Source organism: Lutra lutra, chromosome 7 (genome assembly GCF_902655055.1).
Source record: "Lutra lutra chromosome 7, mLutLut1.2, whole genome shotgun sequence".
NCBI classification, from domain to species: Eukaryota; Metazoa; Chordata; class Mammalia; order Carnivora; family Mustelidae; genus Lutra; species Lutra lutra.
The window spans coordinates 131,678,501-131,699,362 of NC_062284.1; the positions used below are offsets into that span (position 1 = coordinate 131,678,501).

A 20,862-nucleotide genomic window follows, 5' to 3' on the forward strand; every position below is an offset into this window, starting at 1 on the left:
ACCTCTGCAGTGGGCCCTGGGAACTGCTGCTCTAGCCCCAGGCCCCTCCCATCCCATCCCGTGGGCCCAGGCCCCACAAATGAGCTGGAATCTCGGCTACCACAAGACACCTCTGCTCCATCTAATGACATGGCAGGCCACTTGGAGAATCTTTTATTGTCTGGCATCTGGCATTACAAGTAGAAAATACAAATTACGCTTTTAAAATAAAGGAATGACCAATCTGGTAAACGTTTTGTTAAAAAGTTTTAAGGAGCTGGAGAGTAAACACATTTCTCCGTATCGAAAAGCAAGACATGCTTCCTCTCCACCTCTCTTCCACCCCCCAACACTCCCCCAGCAGAAGTGTGAATTTCTCTTACAGCACATCTGGAATGTCTGTACACACACACACACACACACACACACACACACACACACGGCTCCCCTCAGGCAGCAGCCCCCCTGCCAACCCAGGCTGCCCCCAGATGCCCAGACCAGGCAGTGGCCACAGCCCAGCAGCACCATGGACATGATCACAGCTGCTCAGCGCAGGAGAAATGATTCAAATGTCTTATTTTCGTGGGACACTACCCCAGCCCATGAGGAGAGCCCGGACAGCAGGCTGGGCAGGCGAGGAGGTCACCCTGGGTTGGTTTAAAGGGAATCCCTTGAGAATGAAAAAAAAGGGGGGGGGGGAATCCCTCTACATTCACAACATCTATTAAAAGGTGATTGCTGGAAGGGGACGGTGAGAGGGGTTGGGTGTGTGAATACGATCCCCTCCGGAGGCAGAAGGCACTTAATTCAATTCCTTTTCCTTCTGCCCCTTTCCTCTCCTCTCTCAGAAGCTGTGGATTTCTCAGGGTGGAATGAAACAAAGTTTTCAGGAAAGATTACAGGAAGGTGGCTGGGATTTCCCTCCCTTCAGAGAAAGGAAGCACTAAGGCTGGTGACAGTTTCTCAAGGCATCGGCAGTGACAACAACACACAAAGAAGTCCCTGGGCAGAGATCTTGTAGAAAAGAACCATCCTGTCCCCAAATCTAGCTACCATAGTTCCCAAAGGCTGGACTTTCACAAGCGGCCTCACGCTGCTAGGCAGGTCACCCTCCCAGACAGGCTTCTCCTTCACGGCCACAGCCAAGTTTCTGTCAAGTTTATTGATGTTGGGTTTGATCAGCTCTTAGGAGAGGGTCTGGAAACAGACCCCAGCCTTAGGGCAGGAGAAGCTAGGCCGAGTCCTGATGGGTTCGTTCTGATGTTTTTCTGATGGTGCTTTCTCTCCCACAGAACATTAGCCACAATGTGATGACTCCAAAATTACCCCCTCTCTGGAGCAGCCGCCTCTCCTTAGAACTGGGCTTCTAAGGGTCTTATGATTCTAAAAAAAGTTAATATCCTGAATAAGCTTTCTTTCCGTGATAATTTTGCAGGCCCTCTCCTGGCGGGCTGGAGGGGAAGGGGGAAAACGAGGCACCATGGCTCTCGAGCAGTCTCTCCCAGCACCAGCTCCCACAGCCTGCGAGGGGGGCGGGGATGGAGCGGGCACCCAGTGGAAGGTGCCATCTTCCCCAGCTAGACCATGCAAGCTCTTGAGTGGGTTCCAGATGGCAGAGGCCTTGCCGTCTAAGCCCCCAGTATTCCAGCCGGTTCCCTCCAAAAGCTGCTGCGGCAAAGGCCTATGTGCCGGCGGTAGGCACTGACGGAAGAGGTGGGGAGTGCTGTCTGGTTCCCTGAGTCGCCACCACCTTTTCCTCTCAGAGCTGCTCCTCAGACACAGTGGTGGGCGCTTTGCTGGTGTTGCTCTCCTCCTCCTCCTCCTCTGGGAGCTTCTGCAAGGCACAAGAAGGAGGCAGCCCTTTGGGTGAAGAGGAAAAGGACTGCACCCTTGGCTGCAACAGCGGCCCGTCAGGGTTGTCATCAGTGGGAAAACCAAGAGCCAGAGGCCCCTCAGCAGCCCCAGGACCAAACAAAGGGAAGTAGAAAAGCAGCACCCAGCCTCTGCCAGTGTGCTCTCTAAACACACACACACCCTCACTGTGTCATCAAAGAAAAGCCAGAAAGGCCAGCTCTCTGTGACACCACGGCCACCACAAATGGTCCCACTCCGAGTACCACGGTTCAGGCTCCTTCTGGGACCTGCGAGAGAAGCAGAGCCCACCCTCCCTCCCCATTCTGACTGCCTAAAACTCACCTGGACTGACCACTGAGTAGTTCTCCAAAGTGTCAGCTCTACAACCCCCGCAGAAATTCTGACTACCTTCCTTTGGAGGAGGCCCCCAGCATGAGGAATGTTATTATAGTGTGCAGGGAATGGAGGCAAGAGAGAATTTTTGTAAAGGCAGGATATAAACTCAGTGGCTAAAATTATGTATATATACCTTATAAACCAGGGAAGAAGACTTTGGGTCAGTCTGGCTTTGACTTTGTTGGGGAAAGATGGCCCAGGATTAGCAGAGTCCTGTGGCTCACAATTGTTCGGGTGGGTCTGGAATTAAGTATGGCCTGGAAATGATCCTCTGGGGTCCCTAGGTGTATGCTATGCCCAGCTTCTTACCTCAAGCACTCATCCGTGAGCGAGAAAGCCCTGGCACGGGCACAGCACTGCACCATCACCACTCGAGAGCTCAAGGGACATCTACAGGCCCAGTGCCAACTGGACACATGGTGCTTCTCCCCCAGGGACTGTCTCAGGCCTAGTCCGCAGCTGGGACAACAGCTGTAGAAACCCAACCTACCCATTCTCTTGCCGGTTCCTTGCCAGCAGCTCAGCCTCAGCCATGAGTAGCTTCCATTCAGGCCACCAGCCGCCTGCTTACGTCAATCAAGCAGCCTCTTGCCTCTCTCTCACGCACACGTGCACGCCCACGCACGCCTGCCCCCTCCAAAGCCGGCACTTTGAAATCACAACTAGAAACAGAGATTAGTGGGGGCAGAAGTACAGCCGCTGTCTCTATCAGAGAACCACCAACTGGAAGAAAAACGGAAACCCAAACCAAGATTCTCATCATCTCAATTAGCCATTAGCCCCAAGCTAGACGTTCTTTCTTTCTTTCTTTCTTTCTTTTTTTTAACCAAAACTGTGTATCTCACTGATTAGAAAGAGCAGCTCTGGCCACAAATGTTGGGTGCCCTGTGCTCAGCTGGCACTGATCATGAATTTGTGTGCCGGTGGCCGGGTCTCCCTTACGCAGACTGCCATGGCGTGCATAATGGTGGGTTCCAGAGGGGGGAGGCTCTGTGACAGCCCTGCCTTCCCAGGGTGTCAGTGCACCATGATTCTGACCTTCCCTGAACAATAGTCTTCCCCAGGTGTAAGGGAGGTTCAAAGGCACATGGTGAGTTATCCAGGGACACAGACTTTGGAGTACCGTCCCCGGATTTGTCTCCTTACTCCTACGCAGTGCTATTTCCTATACTCCATACAGAAGATGACCAAGCCAACAGCTCCAACCTTGACTAACAAACCTGGTCCCTGTGCACCAAGATACGGCTGCGAGAATAGTGAAATATCGCAATAACCTAAATATTAAACAAGAGGAAATGGAAACATATCTATGTAGATACGAGGTGGTAGACTGTAACTGTGGAAAGTTTGCCAAACTACTGTTAAGCAAATAAGCAGGCTAGGACCCCAACCTGCTCCCGAAGACTCCCACAAAACAACCCTGAATGACGGACTGCAATGTTAATCTCCAGGTAATCTCCAGGTATTAGGGTTATAGGTGACCTTTTCTTTCTTCCTGTTTGCCTACATCTGCCAACGCAAACACAGATTACAAAGTAAACAGCAAAATCTCCTATCCCTTGACACAAGATGTCACATTCCAAATTGAAACCTTCTCACAAGAAATCTCTCCTGTTTTATTATAGGCATCTTGTTCCCAGGCTCACTCTATATTTCAAACCCTGATGCCTCCTTGTAGTGGGGCCAGGTGAAAGCCCATCCTCATGGAGGTAATGCCAGGGTCCTCGCGCCAGTCTAGAGAGCAGCTTTTCAGCTCCAAGGCCTTCCTTGTCTCCCCACTGAGTTTCCTGCGCTAGGCTCTGCCCTCCACATGCTACCCGCTGGCCCGCCAACTCCAGAGTGTGATATCAGAAGACAAATAATCAATGAAAGCTTGTCATCCATCTGCCCACATATGTCCTTACAATACTAAATATACTCTTTCGGATACCATTTTTGCCTCACCAACTGGCAAGCTTTTCCAAAATGATAAGGCCTCCGTGTTGGCACTCCTACACTTCTAGAGCAATATACTCTGATAGTGTTGATAGGACCTTTCTCGACAATAGTTCAGCAATATGTACCAAGATCTTAAAAATGTGCATGAGCACTGATCCATTTCTCAAGGAAATAGTGTGCTTGGGAACATGCACAAAGGTTCAGCTTCCAGGACTTTAGTCATGATATTGTTTATAACAATGATTGAGAACAACCTTAATGTCCACAGACAGCAAGACTGTTAAATCATGGTTTATCCATATGCACTCATTAAAACACTGTGTAGAAATGAGAAGCATGTTATAATGACCTGATAAGGTGTTCACAAGTAAAAAAAGCAGAAGATTCCATCTTTGTTTAAAAAAATTTACATATCCATATATACAACAAATATAGATATAGATATACATACATATTATATGTAGATGTAGACATGTAAGTATTGCAAAAAAAACAGCATTTCATCTCTAGATGATAATATTACAGATGATTTTTAACCCACTGAGCCACCCAGGCACCCCTATTACAGATGATTTTTAAATTTTGTATACCTTTCTGTATTTTTTTAGTTTTCTACAAAGAACATGTATTACCTCTATAATGGGTTTTGGGTGGTTTGTTTGTTTTTTAAGTAATATCCCACTTTCCTCCTCACATTTGAAATTGTTTTCATCCTGGCTGATTTGATTCAACCTAACATTTTGGTTGAAATAGTCCCTAGCTGATTAAAGCAGATGGGATACCCTCTGGTGTTCTAAATCATACCCCTGGTCCTCCCCCATCTACCACCATCAATGCCTACTCCCTGACTTGCCCTTTGTGAGCCCTGTTGGAAATGCACTGGCACCAGCCCCTCTAGCTCCACTGCACTGTCTAAGGGGCTGGTACATGCAAGGAGAACCACTGCCTTGGGGTCACCACCACCACATTCGAGGTAGGCTCCCACCTTTCCTCTCTAGCCACTGAACCCTGGGCGAAAACAGTGGAGCCAGGGTCTCGGGACTTGTTTCAGGATCCAAGGAGGGGTTGCTGCTCAGCAGACTGTGACAACAGTGACATACTCTGGGGACCACAGCAGGGAGGCCAGAAGTAGGGAAGGAAGCAGAAGAGGCCAGGAAACAGCAGCACAACAGCCATGCCGAACACTCACCCAGGAAGCTCTTGGGTGCCATGTTTATGTGAGTTGAGCTGATCTCATGGCCTCCAGAGTGGGAGCCCCCCACAGTGGGAGCCCCCCGGGCTCACCCATGCTGCCACAGCCTCAAACAAAACCTGGGACCCCACTCTCAGCCCAGCAAGCTTCTACATACTCACATTCTCAGGAGTTTCTTTGTTTGCTTTCTGCCTCCGGAGATCTGCCTTAATGAACGCTGAGGTCAAGAGATTGAGAAAGAACACCAAAACACAGAATTAACAAGAGACCAATGATGAAGTTCACCCAAGAGAGGGAGTCCTCACTTTCCGAAGGGTCACAGGTATCTCAGACCTATAGATATCCCAGGGAGATGGAGGTTCCCCCCACCAACTTGACAGAGCCTGGGGATCACTGATGTGCCTGACAGGCAGAAGCCAATGATGACCTAGGCCTTCATTTATATACCCATGATATTTGCCAGGGAGTTTGCACATGTTGCGCTAGTCCTTACAACAGCTCCCATTTTATAGTTTAAGAAAGTGAGCCTTCCAGAAGTTGGTCCACTTGTCCAAGGTCAAAAAGCTATGGAGGTCAGTATCACAGTCTTGGATGCAAACAAGGGTCTTTTGGTACCAAATTCTAGGCTCATTCTACCAACACATGCTACTGCCCCTCAAAAACATTTCTTAATAAGCCTTCCCCTCTGCCCCTCTGCAAGTGTACCCCCGATCTGTACGATCAATCAAAACACTGAGGTCTCAAATCACCAACAGCCTAAGCTCAGGAGCGGCCTAAGCACCATCTTGTCTTAAGGCCCCAACTCACCAGTGAGGGCTGCTCCAAGGGTGAGGAACACACAGAGAAAGATATTCCCAGGCATGGTTCCGTAGTTGTCAATAATTTGGCCCTGGGAGATGGTGAAGATGATCCCGAACACCTGGAAAGGCACAAAGAAGACCGGAAACAAGGGCCTGGCCAACCTGCCCATGGGAGCACCGAGCTGTCATGATACAATGCCAGCGGCAGCCCAGTCAAGTAGGGAAAAAAGAGCCACTGTTTTGGGGCCACCACCAAATAAGAGTCCTACCTGGGCAGATACATTCAGGAGGCCAGACGATATGCCTTCCGATTCTGGGTATGTCAACTCCACAGCAAACTCAAATCCCAGTGGGAGGTAGCCCGTCATGAAGAAGCTGAAGGCCAGATCATAGAAACAAGATGGTGGAGAACTTCAAGAACAAGAAGGATAGGGATCCCACCTCACCCACTTAGAACTCCTTTTCCTGCTTTGTTTCTGGTCACCAAGATATTCCAGGCCATCCCTCTGGTGACCAAGGAAAGAGATACCCCTGCAGGTCAGGAAGAAGTTCCTATGGAGGCTTCATGTTCAGGAGCCCCCTGGGTGTCCCCTGCTTCTTCTATGCCCAACCATCAATTACTGTCAGCATTGGGAGAAGGGATGGGGATGCCTGCGGTGTTCAGCCCTCAGCTGAGAAATTCTGCATCATCGGTCCGCAGGCCCTGTGCTGGCAGTGGGAACTCCCTGGACACTGAACAGCATCTCCCTGCTCTCTGGGACCTGGAAGGAGGATCTCAGTGTCCTCCTTTTTCCCTCTGGAGGCTCACCAGCTGAGAAGGACTGAGTATCTGTGTATCTCTGTCTCTGTCTTCCTCTTTCTCATACACACACTCATGTAGCACCCAAAGGAAAATAACGGGGATGTGCAGCTAAGAAGAGACCCCCACGGAAGGTGTGCTGTTTCCTGTGCTTTCTCATACAACAGGTCCAGAAAGTTCCAACTCTAATTTCTTACATCTGTAGCACACTTTGGGCTACTTTCACACTTATTTCTCTCTCACTCCTTGCAACAACCCTACAAGACAGGCCACTCTCATCTTCATTTACAGATGTGGAAACTGAGGCTCAGGGCAGTTAGGCAATGCACCTGTCATCTAAAGGTCAGCAGCAGAACTGGGACCAGGACCCAGACTTCCTGATTCCTAGCCCTGTGCACTTTTTCTGCCCACCCCACTGTTCCAGGCAGAGCTACAAGAGACTCTAAACATTTCCTAGCCTCCCTGAGTTCTGTGAAGGACAGACTCCATCCTAATGGCATGGAAGCCCCAGGCAGCCTTTTGAAGTGTTGCAAGTAAACAAGACCTCTGGCCACGATTTCCACATCTCCAGAGATCAATGAGAAGGCAGAAAAGGGACGAGTGTTGCTTCCAAGGATGGTGGCAGCACTAGGAGCCACAGGATGCCACTTTCCTGCTAGACAGGTCAGAGGTCAGACTTACCCCATTGTGCCAGCGGTGATGAACACTACCCACAGGTATCCCAGGTTCAAGGTCAGTGTGTACACCACCATGCCCACTACCGTCATGATGTAGACCAACAGGGTTGTCTCTCTAAAAGCAGAGACAAAGAAGTTGACTCACTGGCTTCTGACTATAACAGGACCATTCATTCATTCATTCATTATACAAGTATCATTTGGGCACCTGTTATGTGTCAAGCCCTCTGCTGTGCACTGGGACATCAGTTCTCACAGAACGTTCTGTCCATAAAGTTGATGGACACTGAACCAATGATCACACAAATAGTTATTTAAATACACTGTGGCCAGTGCTACAAAGGGGAAGCCCAGGAGAGGATGAGGCCCTCTTGTTACATGTGTGTGTTTGACTCCCACAGAACCCTCTCAACAATATCACACTGCACCCCAAGCAAGAAGGACACAACCCTCTCCTTTCCTCGTCCTCCACCAAAAAACAAACAAACAAACAAACAAACAAACAAAAAAACTACAGAACAAACATCAGCTCTGGTCAGGCAGCAGTGGCGTGCGGGACTAGCTCAGAAGCCACCTCCTCCTGCTGGTCTGCTTTGCCCCAAGACCCCGTGGCCGTGGCGGGCAGTGAGCTGAGTTTTTAGATTCTCTGTCATCTGGAACTTCCTCCTGCCAATGGCGCAGGGGCAGCGCAGATTTTTCGCCAAACCTGAACTGCTCCACTCCAGACAGCAGAAGCTAAGCAAGAACATTCTCCAGCCCTGAACTAAGTGCTTGAGCCCAAAGCCCAAGTGCGAAAGCTTTGCCCACTCCCCATGACATTCCCCTTTGCCAGTCCTCTCAGAATGACCATCAGGCATCTGCTGCTTCCTGTCTGGGGTTCGCCCTGCCTGCGCCCCTCCTACATTTCTCCTCCCACGTTGCCCACTCGTGACTCTGCCGCAGCCCCATCCCTGCCACCGAACCTATGTTCCTCCCCCTGCCCTGCTGATGGCAGGCTGCGGGCTCCGCCACCCCCCTGCCCACCTTCCCACAAAATGAGCACTCCGACACTGAAAGCCAAAAACCCTCACTCATCCCCCCTGAAACCAGAAACAAGGTGGGGGCGCCAGTAGATGTATACTTCGGTTCTATCAAACTAATCCCGCATTTATTGGATGCCAGGAATTCTGTTAGGTGCCTCGCGTGCATTTATTTTCTCACTCGAGCCTGACAAAAGCCCCACGAGAAACGTACGACTACCCCTAATTTTGCAAATGAGGAAACTGAGGCACAGACCCCTTAGGTTAATTCAGAGTCACCCACTGAGTAAATGCAGAGCTGGGATTTGGACCCAGCCCTGGGATCTGAAACCTACGCTGCTCTTTCTACTGCTGGACACAGGACCTGATACATTAACACACTTAGACACACTACATGGTTGCCTCTTTGGAAATGCTCAAGGCCAGAGTCTGCAAAGGATGCCCCTCCCACTCAGGGCTTCACAGCAGCTGTGGAGGGCAGGCGGGCGTCCACATTCTCCACCTGCACCTGTCTGTGTCTGGTCCCACCCCACCGCAGACAGCAGACAACTTCATGGATACCCGTTTCTTCTGCCGGCCATACAAGCTCCCCTCTTGTCGAGTTTGCTTAACTACAGCTTCGTTTTAAACCACTGACCCATTTAGAAAAACTGTAAGTAGTCCCAGCCTCAAATAACGGGATGTGACCCACCCAATTTCGAGCTACCATGTCAAACGGGTCAAATCTGGGAACCTCAGAGAGAAGAGAATGGGGCACCGAAATGCCCCGATCACAGAGCATCTTTCTCTGCCTGGGTCATAGCACAGGGTGAAGAGGAGCTCACACTGATGGCAGGAGCTGGACATCAGGGACACTAGCAAACAGTGGTGTCTACATCCCCAAGTGTGCCCTCAGCCCTTTCCCTGTATTTTCTAGTTCTTCTCAGTCATCTGGCTGCACATCCCAGCCCCACCACCATTCCAATCCCTTCCTTCTCCTGCCACAGATCGAGCCCTGGAAAGAGGGACGCTGCTGTTCCCTGGTTTTGGGGAGTGGCCAGTCCTCACTGCCCTCGGGCCGGGCTGAAGCAAGCCACTGACAGATGGCAGAGACGAGACGGCAGCCAAGCTCCCCCGAGCAGTCATTAAGCCAAGCCAGGCTCCACGTCGCATTCAGCCAAGCGGCCACATCCCCAGAGATGACCTCAGCTGCCCTTTGTCTGGGGCAGCCAGAGTCAGACCTGGTCTGACCAGAGCCTCACAGAAGCGGGTTTGTGTGACAGAGAACAGGTCTGCCACTGTCTGTCGCCTCCAGACACGGGGCGCTTTGGAGGCCTCGACAAAGCAGCCACCCTGCCCCAGGGTAGGACAACCCTGGCAGCTCCCCAGCTGACCCGCATTAATGGAGCACCTAGTGTATACACAGCACTGGAAAGGAGCAACAAGAAGGGAAGGGCGTCAGGTCTCCATTCTCCAGAGCCCTTCCTCTAAGCCTGGCTATTGGCGTGAGGCACTGAGTGGGCTGCTTTTTACAAAGGCGGTTTCCCCCACTGACCTGGCAGCCATGAGGATGGGGCCCAGGAATCTATTTTTAATAAGCATCCTGGATGAGCCTGGCATACACTAAAATCTTAGAAAGGCTGCTCGGGGCTCCTGGAAACACGCTGGGCATTCAGGCCCCAAGCCCATCACGGTATTTACGAAGGAGGTATAAGCAGTAGCAAGATGATACAGTGTAATCCAGAGGAAGCCCAGCCACCTTGCTTAACCCCTGGGAGCCAGGGGAACGGGGGCAGGGCATCACTTCCTCATCGCCATTCTTTGGGATTTCCATTAACTTTGCAACTGCTGGCATTTTTCTACCTTCGTTTTCATTTCTCCCTCGTCTGCCCCTTTCGCAAACTACATGGGGGAATGGGGAAAGAGTACTGGGCTAGGCCTCATGTCCTCCGTCTCTGACCTTATCAGATCCTCCATGGAACGGGTACTATTTCCCTCATTTAATAAATGGAGAAACTGAGGCTTAGAGAAGATAAATGTGAACCGCTCGACCACTGAGACCCCCAGCTCTCACACCCAACCCTCTGGAGCCAAATTGCTGAGGAATGTGTCATTTCAAAACAAGGGTCCCCAACTGTCAGTCCAAGAGGAGGACACTTACTTGTAGGTTTTGGACCTATCCAGCCAGATGCCTGAGATCACGGCCCCAAGCATTCCTGCAATGACGATGGTCAGGCCAATTCTTCCAGCATTCACTTCTTCCCCCTGGGAAAACCACAGCCCCCGTGATCACCCAGGCATGGGACAAGACACCAGAGCACAGTCAGCAGGAGGTGACAGGGGAAAGAAAGGCAAGTAACTCAGGCTCCATTTGAGCTGATTCTCTGAACGTACCAGGGCAAGGTGACCGAACTGTCGCAGAGCCACTCTGAAGTAGATCTTTTTAAATTTAATCTTTACGGCAGCCCTTTTATCTTATTTGTCATTATCCCCATTTCACAAACAGGGAGACCGAAATACATATATCCAAATATTCTGTGCTTAGTTGTTTTAATTTTTGAATTATTAGTGCCAAAAAGAATAGGAATATGACAGTTATATAATCTCGTTTGCTTCTCAAAATTCCCCACTGTGAGGTTAGAAATCAATAGTCTGTGCTTTATAGATGGGAAAAAAAAAAAAACAAAAACAAGGCACAGTGAGATGAACCTGCTAGCGGGAAGGTCGTGAGGCATTTATTAAGAACAGAGCTAGGATCTGAACTCAGACCTGTCAAACTCCAAAATGGGAACACGTTAGCCACAGTGGCCTACCACCTCTGCAAGTGTGAAACCCCTGTCCTTTTTTAAAAGATTTTATTTATTTATTTATTTATTTGACAGAGAGAGATCACAAGTAAGCAGAGAGACAGGCAGAGAGAGAGGGGGAAGCAGGCTCCCTGCTGAGCAGAGAGCCTGATGCAGGGCTTGATCCCAGGACCCTGAGATGATGACCTGACCCGAAGGCAGAGGCTTAACCCACTGAGCCACCCAGGTGCCCCGAGACCCCTCTCCTTTCAAAAGGGGGTTGGACCTAGGATTCCGGACTCCAGGACACACAGTATCCCACTCCTAGGATCCAGCCCTTGCTGGTTCTGTAAACATTTAAGAAATGCTTTCAGGGATGCCTGGGTGGCTCAGTCAGTTAAGTGTCTGCCTTTGGCTCAGAGCGTGATTCCAGGGTCCTGGGATAGAGTCCCATAGTCTGGCTCCTTGCTCAGCGGGGAGCCTGCTTCTCCCTCTGCCTCTGCCCCTCTCCCTGCTCATGTGCACTCTTCCTCTTCTCTCTTTGACAAATAAATAAAATCTTAAAAAAAAAAAAAAAGAAGAAGAAGGAGAAATGCTTTCAGTTGGGCAACCAAGAGTTCAAAATTAAACTCTGCCCCATTTTACAAATTAAATCTTTCATACATGATCTGTATGTCTGTAGGTTTACCTACTGTACAGCTTGTTGTCATGCCATGTGCTTTACATACATAGAACATATGAATATATACATATGGGCACACATACATAGTATTAGTTTCTAATGCTAAAAAATAATCTTTCAATAAGTAATTATGCTTCTTTTGCAGAAAGGAGAATGAGAGTTCAGAGAGGCTAACCAGCCTGCCACACAATTAAGAGCCACCAGAACTAGGGCTGAGAACCAGGGCCATCTCCCTCCAAATCCCGTAAGCACAGCACCGTACGATACTGTCTGGAATGGCGAGGGCAGGGTGCTAGGGGGACTAGAGTTAACCACTGCCCCAGCTCCTGCTGGGATGGACAGAGCTCTCACTCTCTTCAGCGTGCTCAGGGGACTACCTTACCGGGTAGTGCAAGATCACCATGCGATTCAGCAGTGTGGACAAGGCGTAAAAAGCACCAGCATTGAGACCTGAAAGAAGGAGGGAGACACACAGCATTAGGGGCAGCCTCTGCTGGACCACTGCTAACGTCTCCCCCTGGCAGGTAGGGAGGTCAGAAGTCCTCAGCTTCACTGCCATTATGAGTGGTGTCCCCAGAAAGCAGGAGGCTACTCAAGACTCCAAAACAAACCAAAGTAACTATTTTAACCATTTCTCAGCCCACACCACTGCCCGCCGATCCCTTTAACCCTGCCCTGGAAACACAGGCGCTAGAAACATTACTCCCAGGTCAGAACCGTCTACATTCCTCTCAAGCATTGACCTATTGACCTACAGGGTCAGCAGAACCACTGGACACCTTCCATCTCCTCCTGATGACCTGTCCCCACCCCAGACTGCTCCAGGCCTCTGACCTGTGACATCACTCCTTCTGTGGGTCGTTTCTCTTTTTTGTCCCCATTTTTCCTTCAGCTTTCTTTTTGGCCCAATGTCACACAAAATCTCATATCTGAAACCAGAAAGCACCCTAAAGAGCACTGAGCTGACTCTCCTAACTCATCAATTCATCCAACAGATAAAAGGAACACCTAGAATATACCATAAGAATCCATGAGGCCATTTGTGCAAAGCTATAGTAGCTTTGATGAGACTGAAACTGACCCAATGGCGATGAAGATAATGATGATGATGGTGGTGAGGAAGATAACGGTGAGGAGGAGGATAGAGAGGAGGAGGTGAGGAGGAGAGTGGGGAGGTGGGTGGGGAGGAAGGTGGCAGTAGCACATTTTTATGTACTAGATACCATTTAGGGATCTTACAATCCTTATAGCAAGGTAGCTAATATTATCATCCCCATTTTATAGATGAGGAAAATGCACCCAGTTTTAAAACAAATACAGAAAGTCACTTTATAATGCTCACCAGGGGTCTTAATTTTAACTAATTTTGAGGCTCACAAGACCATCACTGGTACACTTGACATTAGATGCCCTGGAAGACTCTAAGTAACAGGACACAGCTCACGAGCAGGGCAGCCTCAGGGGTTCCTCTTCCACGAAGCCTAGACCATGGAGCCATCCAGAACCCATCCTCTTTGGCCTCACAGTGATAGCACAGGCGCAGGGAAATGTGGGCATGGCAGCCACCCTGGTTTAACCTCGCAGGAGCCACTATTGCTGGTGGCATCTCCAGAGGCATAGCTTCGGGGCCCCAGAGAGGACAGGCCAGTGAAAAGAGTCAGCACACTCAGAGAAGCACAAAGATTGGCCTCCTAGCAGATATGAAAAGGTCCCCCAGTCCAGACAGTCATTTTTAACATTGAGGTCATTTTTATCATATGCGATGTTGCCTAAATGCAGTTCACTTACTCCCTTTATCAGGTTCCCAGAGAAATGAGATACAAAGTTAAGTGCAAAATAGTTTTAACATGCAGATTCCTGGGCCCCACCCTGGATCTACTAAATCTGATTTTCCTGAAATAGAGCTAGGAATCTGTAATTTAAAAATAACAACAGGCACCTAGGTGGCTCAGTCAGTTGAGCATCAGAATCATGATTCTGGCTCAGGTCACTATCTCTGGGTCATGAGATCGAGCCCTGTGTTGGGCTCCGTGCTCAGTGGGAAGTCCCCTTACCCCTGTCCCTCCCCCTCTCGCCCCTCCCCCATTGCTCACTCACATACTCTCTCTCTGTCTCTATCTTAAATAAATAAGTAAGGGGCACCTGGGTGGCTCAGTGGGTTAAGCCTCTGCCTTCAGCTCAAGTCCTGATCCCAGGGTCCTGGGATCGAGTCCTGCATCCGGCTCTCTGCTCAGCAGGGAGCCTGCTTCCCCGCTCTCTCTCTGCCTGCTTGTGATCTCTCTATCAAATAAATAAATAAAATCTTTTAAAAAATTAAATAAATAAGTAAAATCTAAAGTAATAATAATAATAATAATAATAACAATAACAATAACAACAGGGGTGCCCGGGTAGCTAAGTCGATGAAGTGTCTGACTTGATCTCAGCTCAGGTCTTGATCTGAGGGTCTTGAGTTCAAGCCATGCACTGGGCTCCATGCTGGGTATAGAGCCCACTTAACAACAACAACAACAACCCTAGCCATTTCTTAGACTCAGTAGAGTTCATAAATAAATGACCTTGGGAATCTGGAAGATCCAAGACTAGGCCCAGGCTCCCAGGTTAACATGGCAGCAAATGGTATGAGAAGGGTTTTCAAGACCATGAGAATGACCCTACGTTAGAGCTGCTCAATGCTGCTGCAAACCAGAATCACCTGGAATGCCTTTTAAGAGCAGATTCCCAGGCCCTCACCCAGACTTTCTGAAACTGAATTTCTAGAAGAAAGGCAGGGAAATTCAGGCACACACTCAACCAAGCACCCCAGGCGATTCTGTCATCAGGCAAGCTTGGGAAACACTGATCCCAGATTCTATCTCTGGGTTCTGGATACTCTGTGTTCATTTCCCTTGGGTCCTTCCTGGACTTGTAGTAAACCCTCATTTTAAAGGGTTTAAAGCCTCACCTCAGCAAAGCCCCAGGGAATCACAAGAAGGTTATTATGCCTACTCTCAAGCAGGATCTGAGAGGAAGCGCAATCACCCTCCCTAAACCCATAGGGTTGTGGGCAGTAGTAAAGCCCTTGAAAGCCCCAAGGGAAGGTGATAATCTTCCCGTGTTGGGCTGTGAGTTTGGATGTCCAGCACTGGAAGATTATTCAGAAGGGTAGCTGAAGGCAAGGCTGGGGGACAACATGGAGAAGTGTTCCCTTTGAGGACATTCTTTAGAAGAGAAGCCTTTTCAGTGACTTTTCAATGTGGCAATTGTTGTGCCATTGATGATAGAGCAGAAGAGGCGGCCATGTGAAAGCAGGGCCTAGGGACTCAAGGAGAAGGTAGCCAAGGAAAGGTTATTCTCTGATGCCACACCACTGCCCGACTCTGCTGATACAAATCCTAAGACCCACTGGGCCCCCAGACTCTGGCAGACCTGTAGAGAATATGGTTCCAGCCCTGGGTCTTCCTGCATTGCCAAACCTGGAGAAGGGGATCGGGGGGGAGTGTATTTTACTAGAGGAAAAGGCAGTTTTTTTATTCCTGTGATTTCAGCAATATCAAACACAAAACCCATCTCTGCCCTCTCCTCTCTAAGCTGGGCTGCCAGATTTAGGAAAAAAACAAAAACAACACATCCAGTTATAATTTGAATTTCAGGTAATACTTTTTCAGCATAAATATGCCCCCAATACTCCATGGGACATGTTTATGCTGAAAAGAATGTGCTGTTTACCTGACATGCAATTTAGTTGGACAGCCTTTATTATATCTCTCAAACCTATCTCTAAGGGTATGACCAGAGGCCTACAAGAAAAAGCCCCCTGAAATTCCTCCAAAGCCCTCACCAGGCTCTACTCTGGGCAGCAGACTCAGCAGCTTGGGGAAGACTTGGAAAGCCATGAGAGAGACAGTACCGGACCTCCCACCAGCTACATGGGAGCTACTCCCTACCTGCTGAAATGCGGTTCAGACCAATGAAAGAATGTAGGAAATCAAGTTCGCCAACACAACAGCAATGTGGATCCATGCGGTATCTCTTTGCAACTGCTTTAGAAGCTTTCATTGCCGTTCAGAGCACTGCAGCGGGGACCAAATTTGATTCTTATTTTCAGAGATTTTTATTTCATGAGCACAGGATGGGTGGAGGAGGTACAGTCAGTAATTTGGTAGAGCAGACATTAAAACCCAGACTCCTTATTCCTTGCGTGCCAACTCTGAATTCACCACTCCAGCATTCAAGGCTCCTACCCCAAGACATGTTCACCCACATCTAGCAAATGTGCCCATGAAATGCTATCATCGGCTAGATTCAAGCCACATGCTCTTAAGTGCATGTAATTCAGAGGAAAATATGAACATCATACGTACAATATAAAAAGTATGAACCATTTCCTTTTTCAAAGCCCAACCTGAAACTACAGGAAGGGTGGTGGGACACTCGGGAGAGCTTCAAAACACCTAGGTGAATTTATAGAGGGTTTTGTTTTGTTTGTAATTTGGAGCAAAGATTTAATTTGGAGGAGAGCAGTGATTCTTAGGGGGTCTGAGTCCCAAACACTGCCTTTACATGACCTCTAAGCCTTAGAAAGACGCTAAAGTCAAGACCCCATCGTTTCCAAATCCCAAAGATGGCTGGTCAATATAAGTTGATCCTGCTTCGAAAACCCCAGAACTGATCTGCATCTTAGGAGAAGGCAACTCCTAGGCAGCTAGTTTAGAGGATTGAACCTGAAGAAGGAAATACCTCCCCTAGGTAAACCCAAGGACCACTGAGACAAGTGGGGCTAAAAGAGCTCTGGCTTTGTCTCTAGATGTTCCTTTCTCCATAAGGACACAAAAATGGCATGGTGGTGAGGAAGATAGGCTTCGGCATCAGTCAGACAGAAGTTTAAATCCAAGCTCTGTTGCTTGCTAGCTGTCCAGTTGTGGGCAAGGAACTAAACAGAGCCTCAGCGTCTTCATATATAAAATGGAATGGAGTTGAGAACCGATGTCATGGGATTGTTCTGAAGATTAAATGTGATAATCTATGTAAAGCACTTAACAGAGGGCCTGACACACATTAATAGCTCAATAAAATTCTATCCAAATCTGTTATTAAGCCTAAAAATCATATCCTTGTTGGTACAAAGTTTAGTCACCAAGTCCAATTATCTATCATGGAAAAAGGCTTGCAGTTTTCTAACTATAATTAAATATATGCAAACATCCAGATTAGTTTAACTCTCTCTCACTGGAATAACCCCAGGTCTTTGATGGAAAAAAAAATTAATAAATTCTATCTCTGCAATGGAGTCAAATGCTCCTAGAGACTCAGAAGCAAATTGTTTTTCTGGGTAGCACTATCCCAATTTTTTTTTTAAAGATTTTATTTATTTATTTGTCAGAGAGAGAGAGGGAGAGAGAGCAAGCACAGGCAGACAGAATGGCAGGCAGAGGCAGAGGGAGAAGCAGGCTCCCTGATGAGCAAGGAGCCCGATGTGGGACTCGATCCCAGGACGCTGGGATCATGACCTGAGCCGAAGGCAGCTGCTTAACCAACTGAGCCACCCAGGCGTCCCCACTATCCCAATTTAAATGACAATTTACTTTCACCCTTTCTCTCCTCACCTTCTAGGACTCCCATTATGCATATGTTGATTGGCATGATGGTTTCCCACAGGTCTCAGGGCTCTGCTCATTTTTCTTCTTTATTTTTTCTGTTTCCTCAGACAGGATAATTTTATGTGATCTATCTTCAAGTTCAATGATTCTTTCTGCTGCCAGCTCATATCTGATTTTGAGTCCTCCAGTGAGTTTTTCATTTTAGTTAGTGTACTTTCAATTCCAGAATTTCTATTTGGTTCTTTTTTATTCCTGTCTTTACCGATATTCTCTATTTGGTAAGACATTATTCTCCACCTTTTTTTTTTTTTTTCATTTTTTAGGCATGGTTTCTTTAGTTCTTTGACATATTATATTGTTGATTTATAATCTTTATTATGTCCATAGGTTTATTATGTCCATATGTTCCTTAGGAACAGTTTCTATTAAGTGCTTTTTTTCCCCTTGTGTATGAGTCATTCTTTCCTATTTCTTTACATGTCTCATAATCTTTTGGTAAAGCTGGACATTTTAAATACCATGTCAGCTCTGGAAATGAGATTCTCCTCCCTCCCTGGGATTTGTTGCTATTGCTGCTGTTTGCTTGGTGACTTTCCTGGACTAATTTTGTAAAGTTTGTATTCTTTGTCCTGTGCAGCTGCTGGTTTCTGCTACATCAGTTTAGTGGTGAGGTCATGATTAGACAGATATTTCCTTAAATACCTTTAACCAGTAAGTCCCCACCTTTGCCAAGGACCTCCTCTGTATGGGGTCTGAGGCTCTCCTTCAATGCTCCAGCAGGCAGGTGTCAACCCTGCCTTAGCCTTCACTTCCTCCTTGCCCAGAGCCTCAAGGTCAGCCAGAGGTGAGAGTTTAGGGCTCATATGCATGTGGACTTCTATCTAGATTCCTAAGAATATGTCAGAGCTTTTCAAAGCTCCTATGACCATCTCATTCTCTAGATTTTTGTTTCAAGATTTTTGGCCAGCTTCCTGTTTACCTAAACTGGTTATTACTACCTTAGGCAGCTATGATGCTAAACAGTGATGATTTTCAACAAATGCCCTAGAAATAGTGCTTTTCCCACAGAGCAAGCTCTGAGTCAGGTTAAATAAAAGCAAGTCCTCTGAATGGGGCTCTTCTAGGGAACTGTCAGATATCAAATAATGACCTAGGAATGGGGTTTGGGGGGAGCTCCAGAATTGTTTTTGCCCCATCAAGTGGCTGTGAGGCTGCTGATTCTCACAACTACCATGGCTGCTAGGCTGCTGGTTGTCAAGGCTACCACAGAGACTGGGAGAGGCGGATTGGAATAGGGCAAGTTAAAACACAAAGCTCACTGTTCTTGCTGTTATTCAGTCATTTTTTTTTTCCTTGAATAAATGCCCCTTGGATTGTTGCAAACCTTTGTTTAAGAGTTCTGGAAATTTGATTTTGACAATGTTTGTCAGTGTACTTGTTGCTTTATGGAAGAACAGATTATCCAAGGTCCTCATTCCAGGTCCTCATTCCAAGGTCCACCATTCCAGAAGTGCTTCCCTATTTCCTGTGTTATCATTTAACCAAATAGATGAATGTGCAGAAGTACAGTGTTAAAGCCACACTGCCAAATGAAAGACCATATAAGCAACCAGCCATGCAAGAGCTGAAGAGGAAGAGTTGCTTTGCTTCCCTGCCTATACACTGGGATCATTGCCCACTTATCACCACTATCATAAGAAAAAACTTTATTAAGCACTCATCTGCCCTAGAATGCCAAGGTAGGCCTAAAATACCCTGATATCAGATGCAATAAGATTTACGGTGTTCAAAAGTCAATGCACTTGAGATATTTAACTCAAGGAAAAGTGAAAGTTCTTGGAGCCATGCAATCCTGAATCTGAAAGGGATCCCAAAGGTCATGTGGCTCTACTATCCATCCATATAGCCTGATATTCTCCAAATATCCCCACTAAGTGATTGGTCCCATCTACACTTGAGTGCCTCCTACTTATGGGCAACTCACATAACTTCTTTAATTGGACATCTTAAGTATTGGAAAGTCTGTCTGTATATTGTGGGTGAAGGCAGAGACATTCTCAGAACGGAAAAGCTGGAGAGAATGAGAAATGGAGACCTGAGACCTTGAAGACTAATCTGTTCATCCAACACTTTTCCAGGTGAGAGATCACTTATTTTTGTGAGTGCCTGAAAAATAGGCTGCCACTCTCCTGTGTGTGACACTACCTCTTCTCTCGTGCCTCCGCAGATAAACACTCTAATTTAGATAAAGAGCATGATGATAAGCCTAACATGAAACTCTGGCATAATTCAAAAAGGGGTATAGGCATTAATTGTGTAGGCTTTGGAGTTAGATAAACCTGCATTTGAATTCTGCCTCTGCCAATGCAAAGCTGTGTCTTCTCGAGCTAGTTACTTAGCCTGTCTTGAGTTTAAGTTTTTTCCTCTGTTAAATAGGGAAAACTATGGTACCGACCTCACATGGGCATGATGAGAGTTAAATGAATAAAATCATACATGGGAAGTCTTGGCACATAGCAAATGCTATTGTTATAAAAAAAAAAAGGTTAAAGCCAACTGGGGTTTCACTAAGCATAAATTATGTCAAACCAACCTTGTTTCTTTTCTTCTAATGGTTACTAAGCATGTTACACAACTGTTAGCTCTTGATTTTTAACAAACTAACTAGTAAGGGTACCTGGGTGTCTCAGCTGGTTGAGTGTCTAACTCTTAGTTTCAGCTTAGGTCATGATCTGGGGGTCATGGGATCAAGCACCATGTTGGGCTTGCTGTTCAGCAGGGAGTTTTCTCCCCTCTCCCTCTCTCTCTGCTCTTCTCCCCACTCATGTACTTTCTCTCTCTTTCTCTCTCTCTTTCTCCCCCTCTCTAAAATAAATAAAATAAAATCTTTTAAAGAATTTTAATGCATATTCAACTGTATCCTCCAAAAGCCAAAAAGGGAACTAAAAGAGGGATACTGTCTTGTATTCAGGTAAAAAAAGAGTCAGTGTTACAAAATGACAGAGGATTGGTTGGGGACCAGTTTATGTGACAAGACTCATGAATGCATTCATTCATTCATTCATTCATTCATTCACTAAATAACTGTTAGAGTGTCCAATCCAGGCTGGCCACTGCTAAGGAACTATAAGGATGAAAAGCCATAAATCCCTACCTTTGGGACATTCATAGTCTAGGGGGAA

The 20,862-nt window shown here is 47.4% G+C and overlaps 1 protein-coding gene across 1 annotated transcript in view; it reads right to left on the reverse strand.

Moving 5' to 3' along the window:
• Window positions 1–137: 137 nt before the first annotated feature.
• FLVCR2 (FLVCR heme transporter 2) overlaps window positions 138–20,862 on the reverse strand; it is a 52,361-nt gene continuing 31,636 nt past the window's right edge. The window contains exons 4-10 of the mRNA XM_047737998.1: window positions 12,484–12,551; window positions 10,795–10,898; window positions 7,640–7,750; window positions 6,429–6,534; window positions 6,167–6,278; window positions 5,521–5,576; window positions 138–1,813 (exon numbers count right to left, since the gene is read on the reverse strand). Of these exons, the coding sequence (XP_047593954.1) occupies window positions 1,739–1,813; window positions 5,521–5,576; window positions 6,167–6,278; window positions 6,429–6,534; window positions 7,640–7,750; window positions 10,795–10,898; window positions 12,484–12,551 (632 nt within the window). The 3' untranslated portion in view covers window positions 138–1,738. The remainder of the gene's footprint in view (window positions 1,814–5,520; window positions 5,577–6,166; window positions 6,279–6,428; window positions 6,535–7,639; window positions 7,751–10,794; window positions 10,899–12,483; window positions 12,552–20,862) is intronic.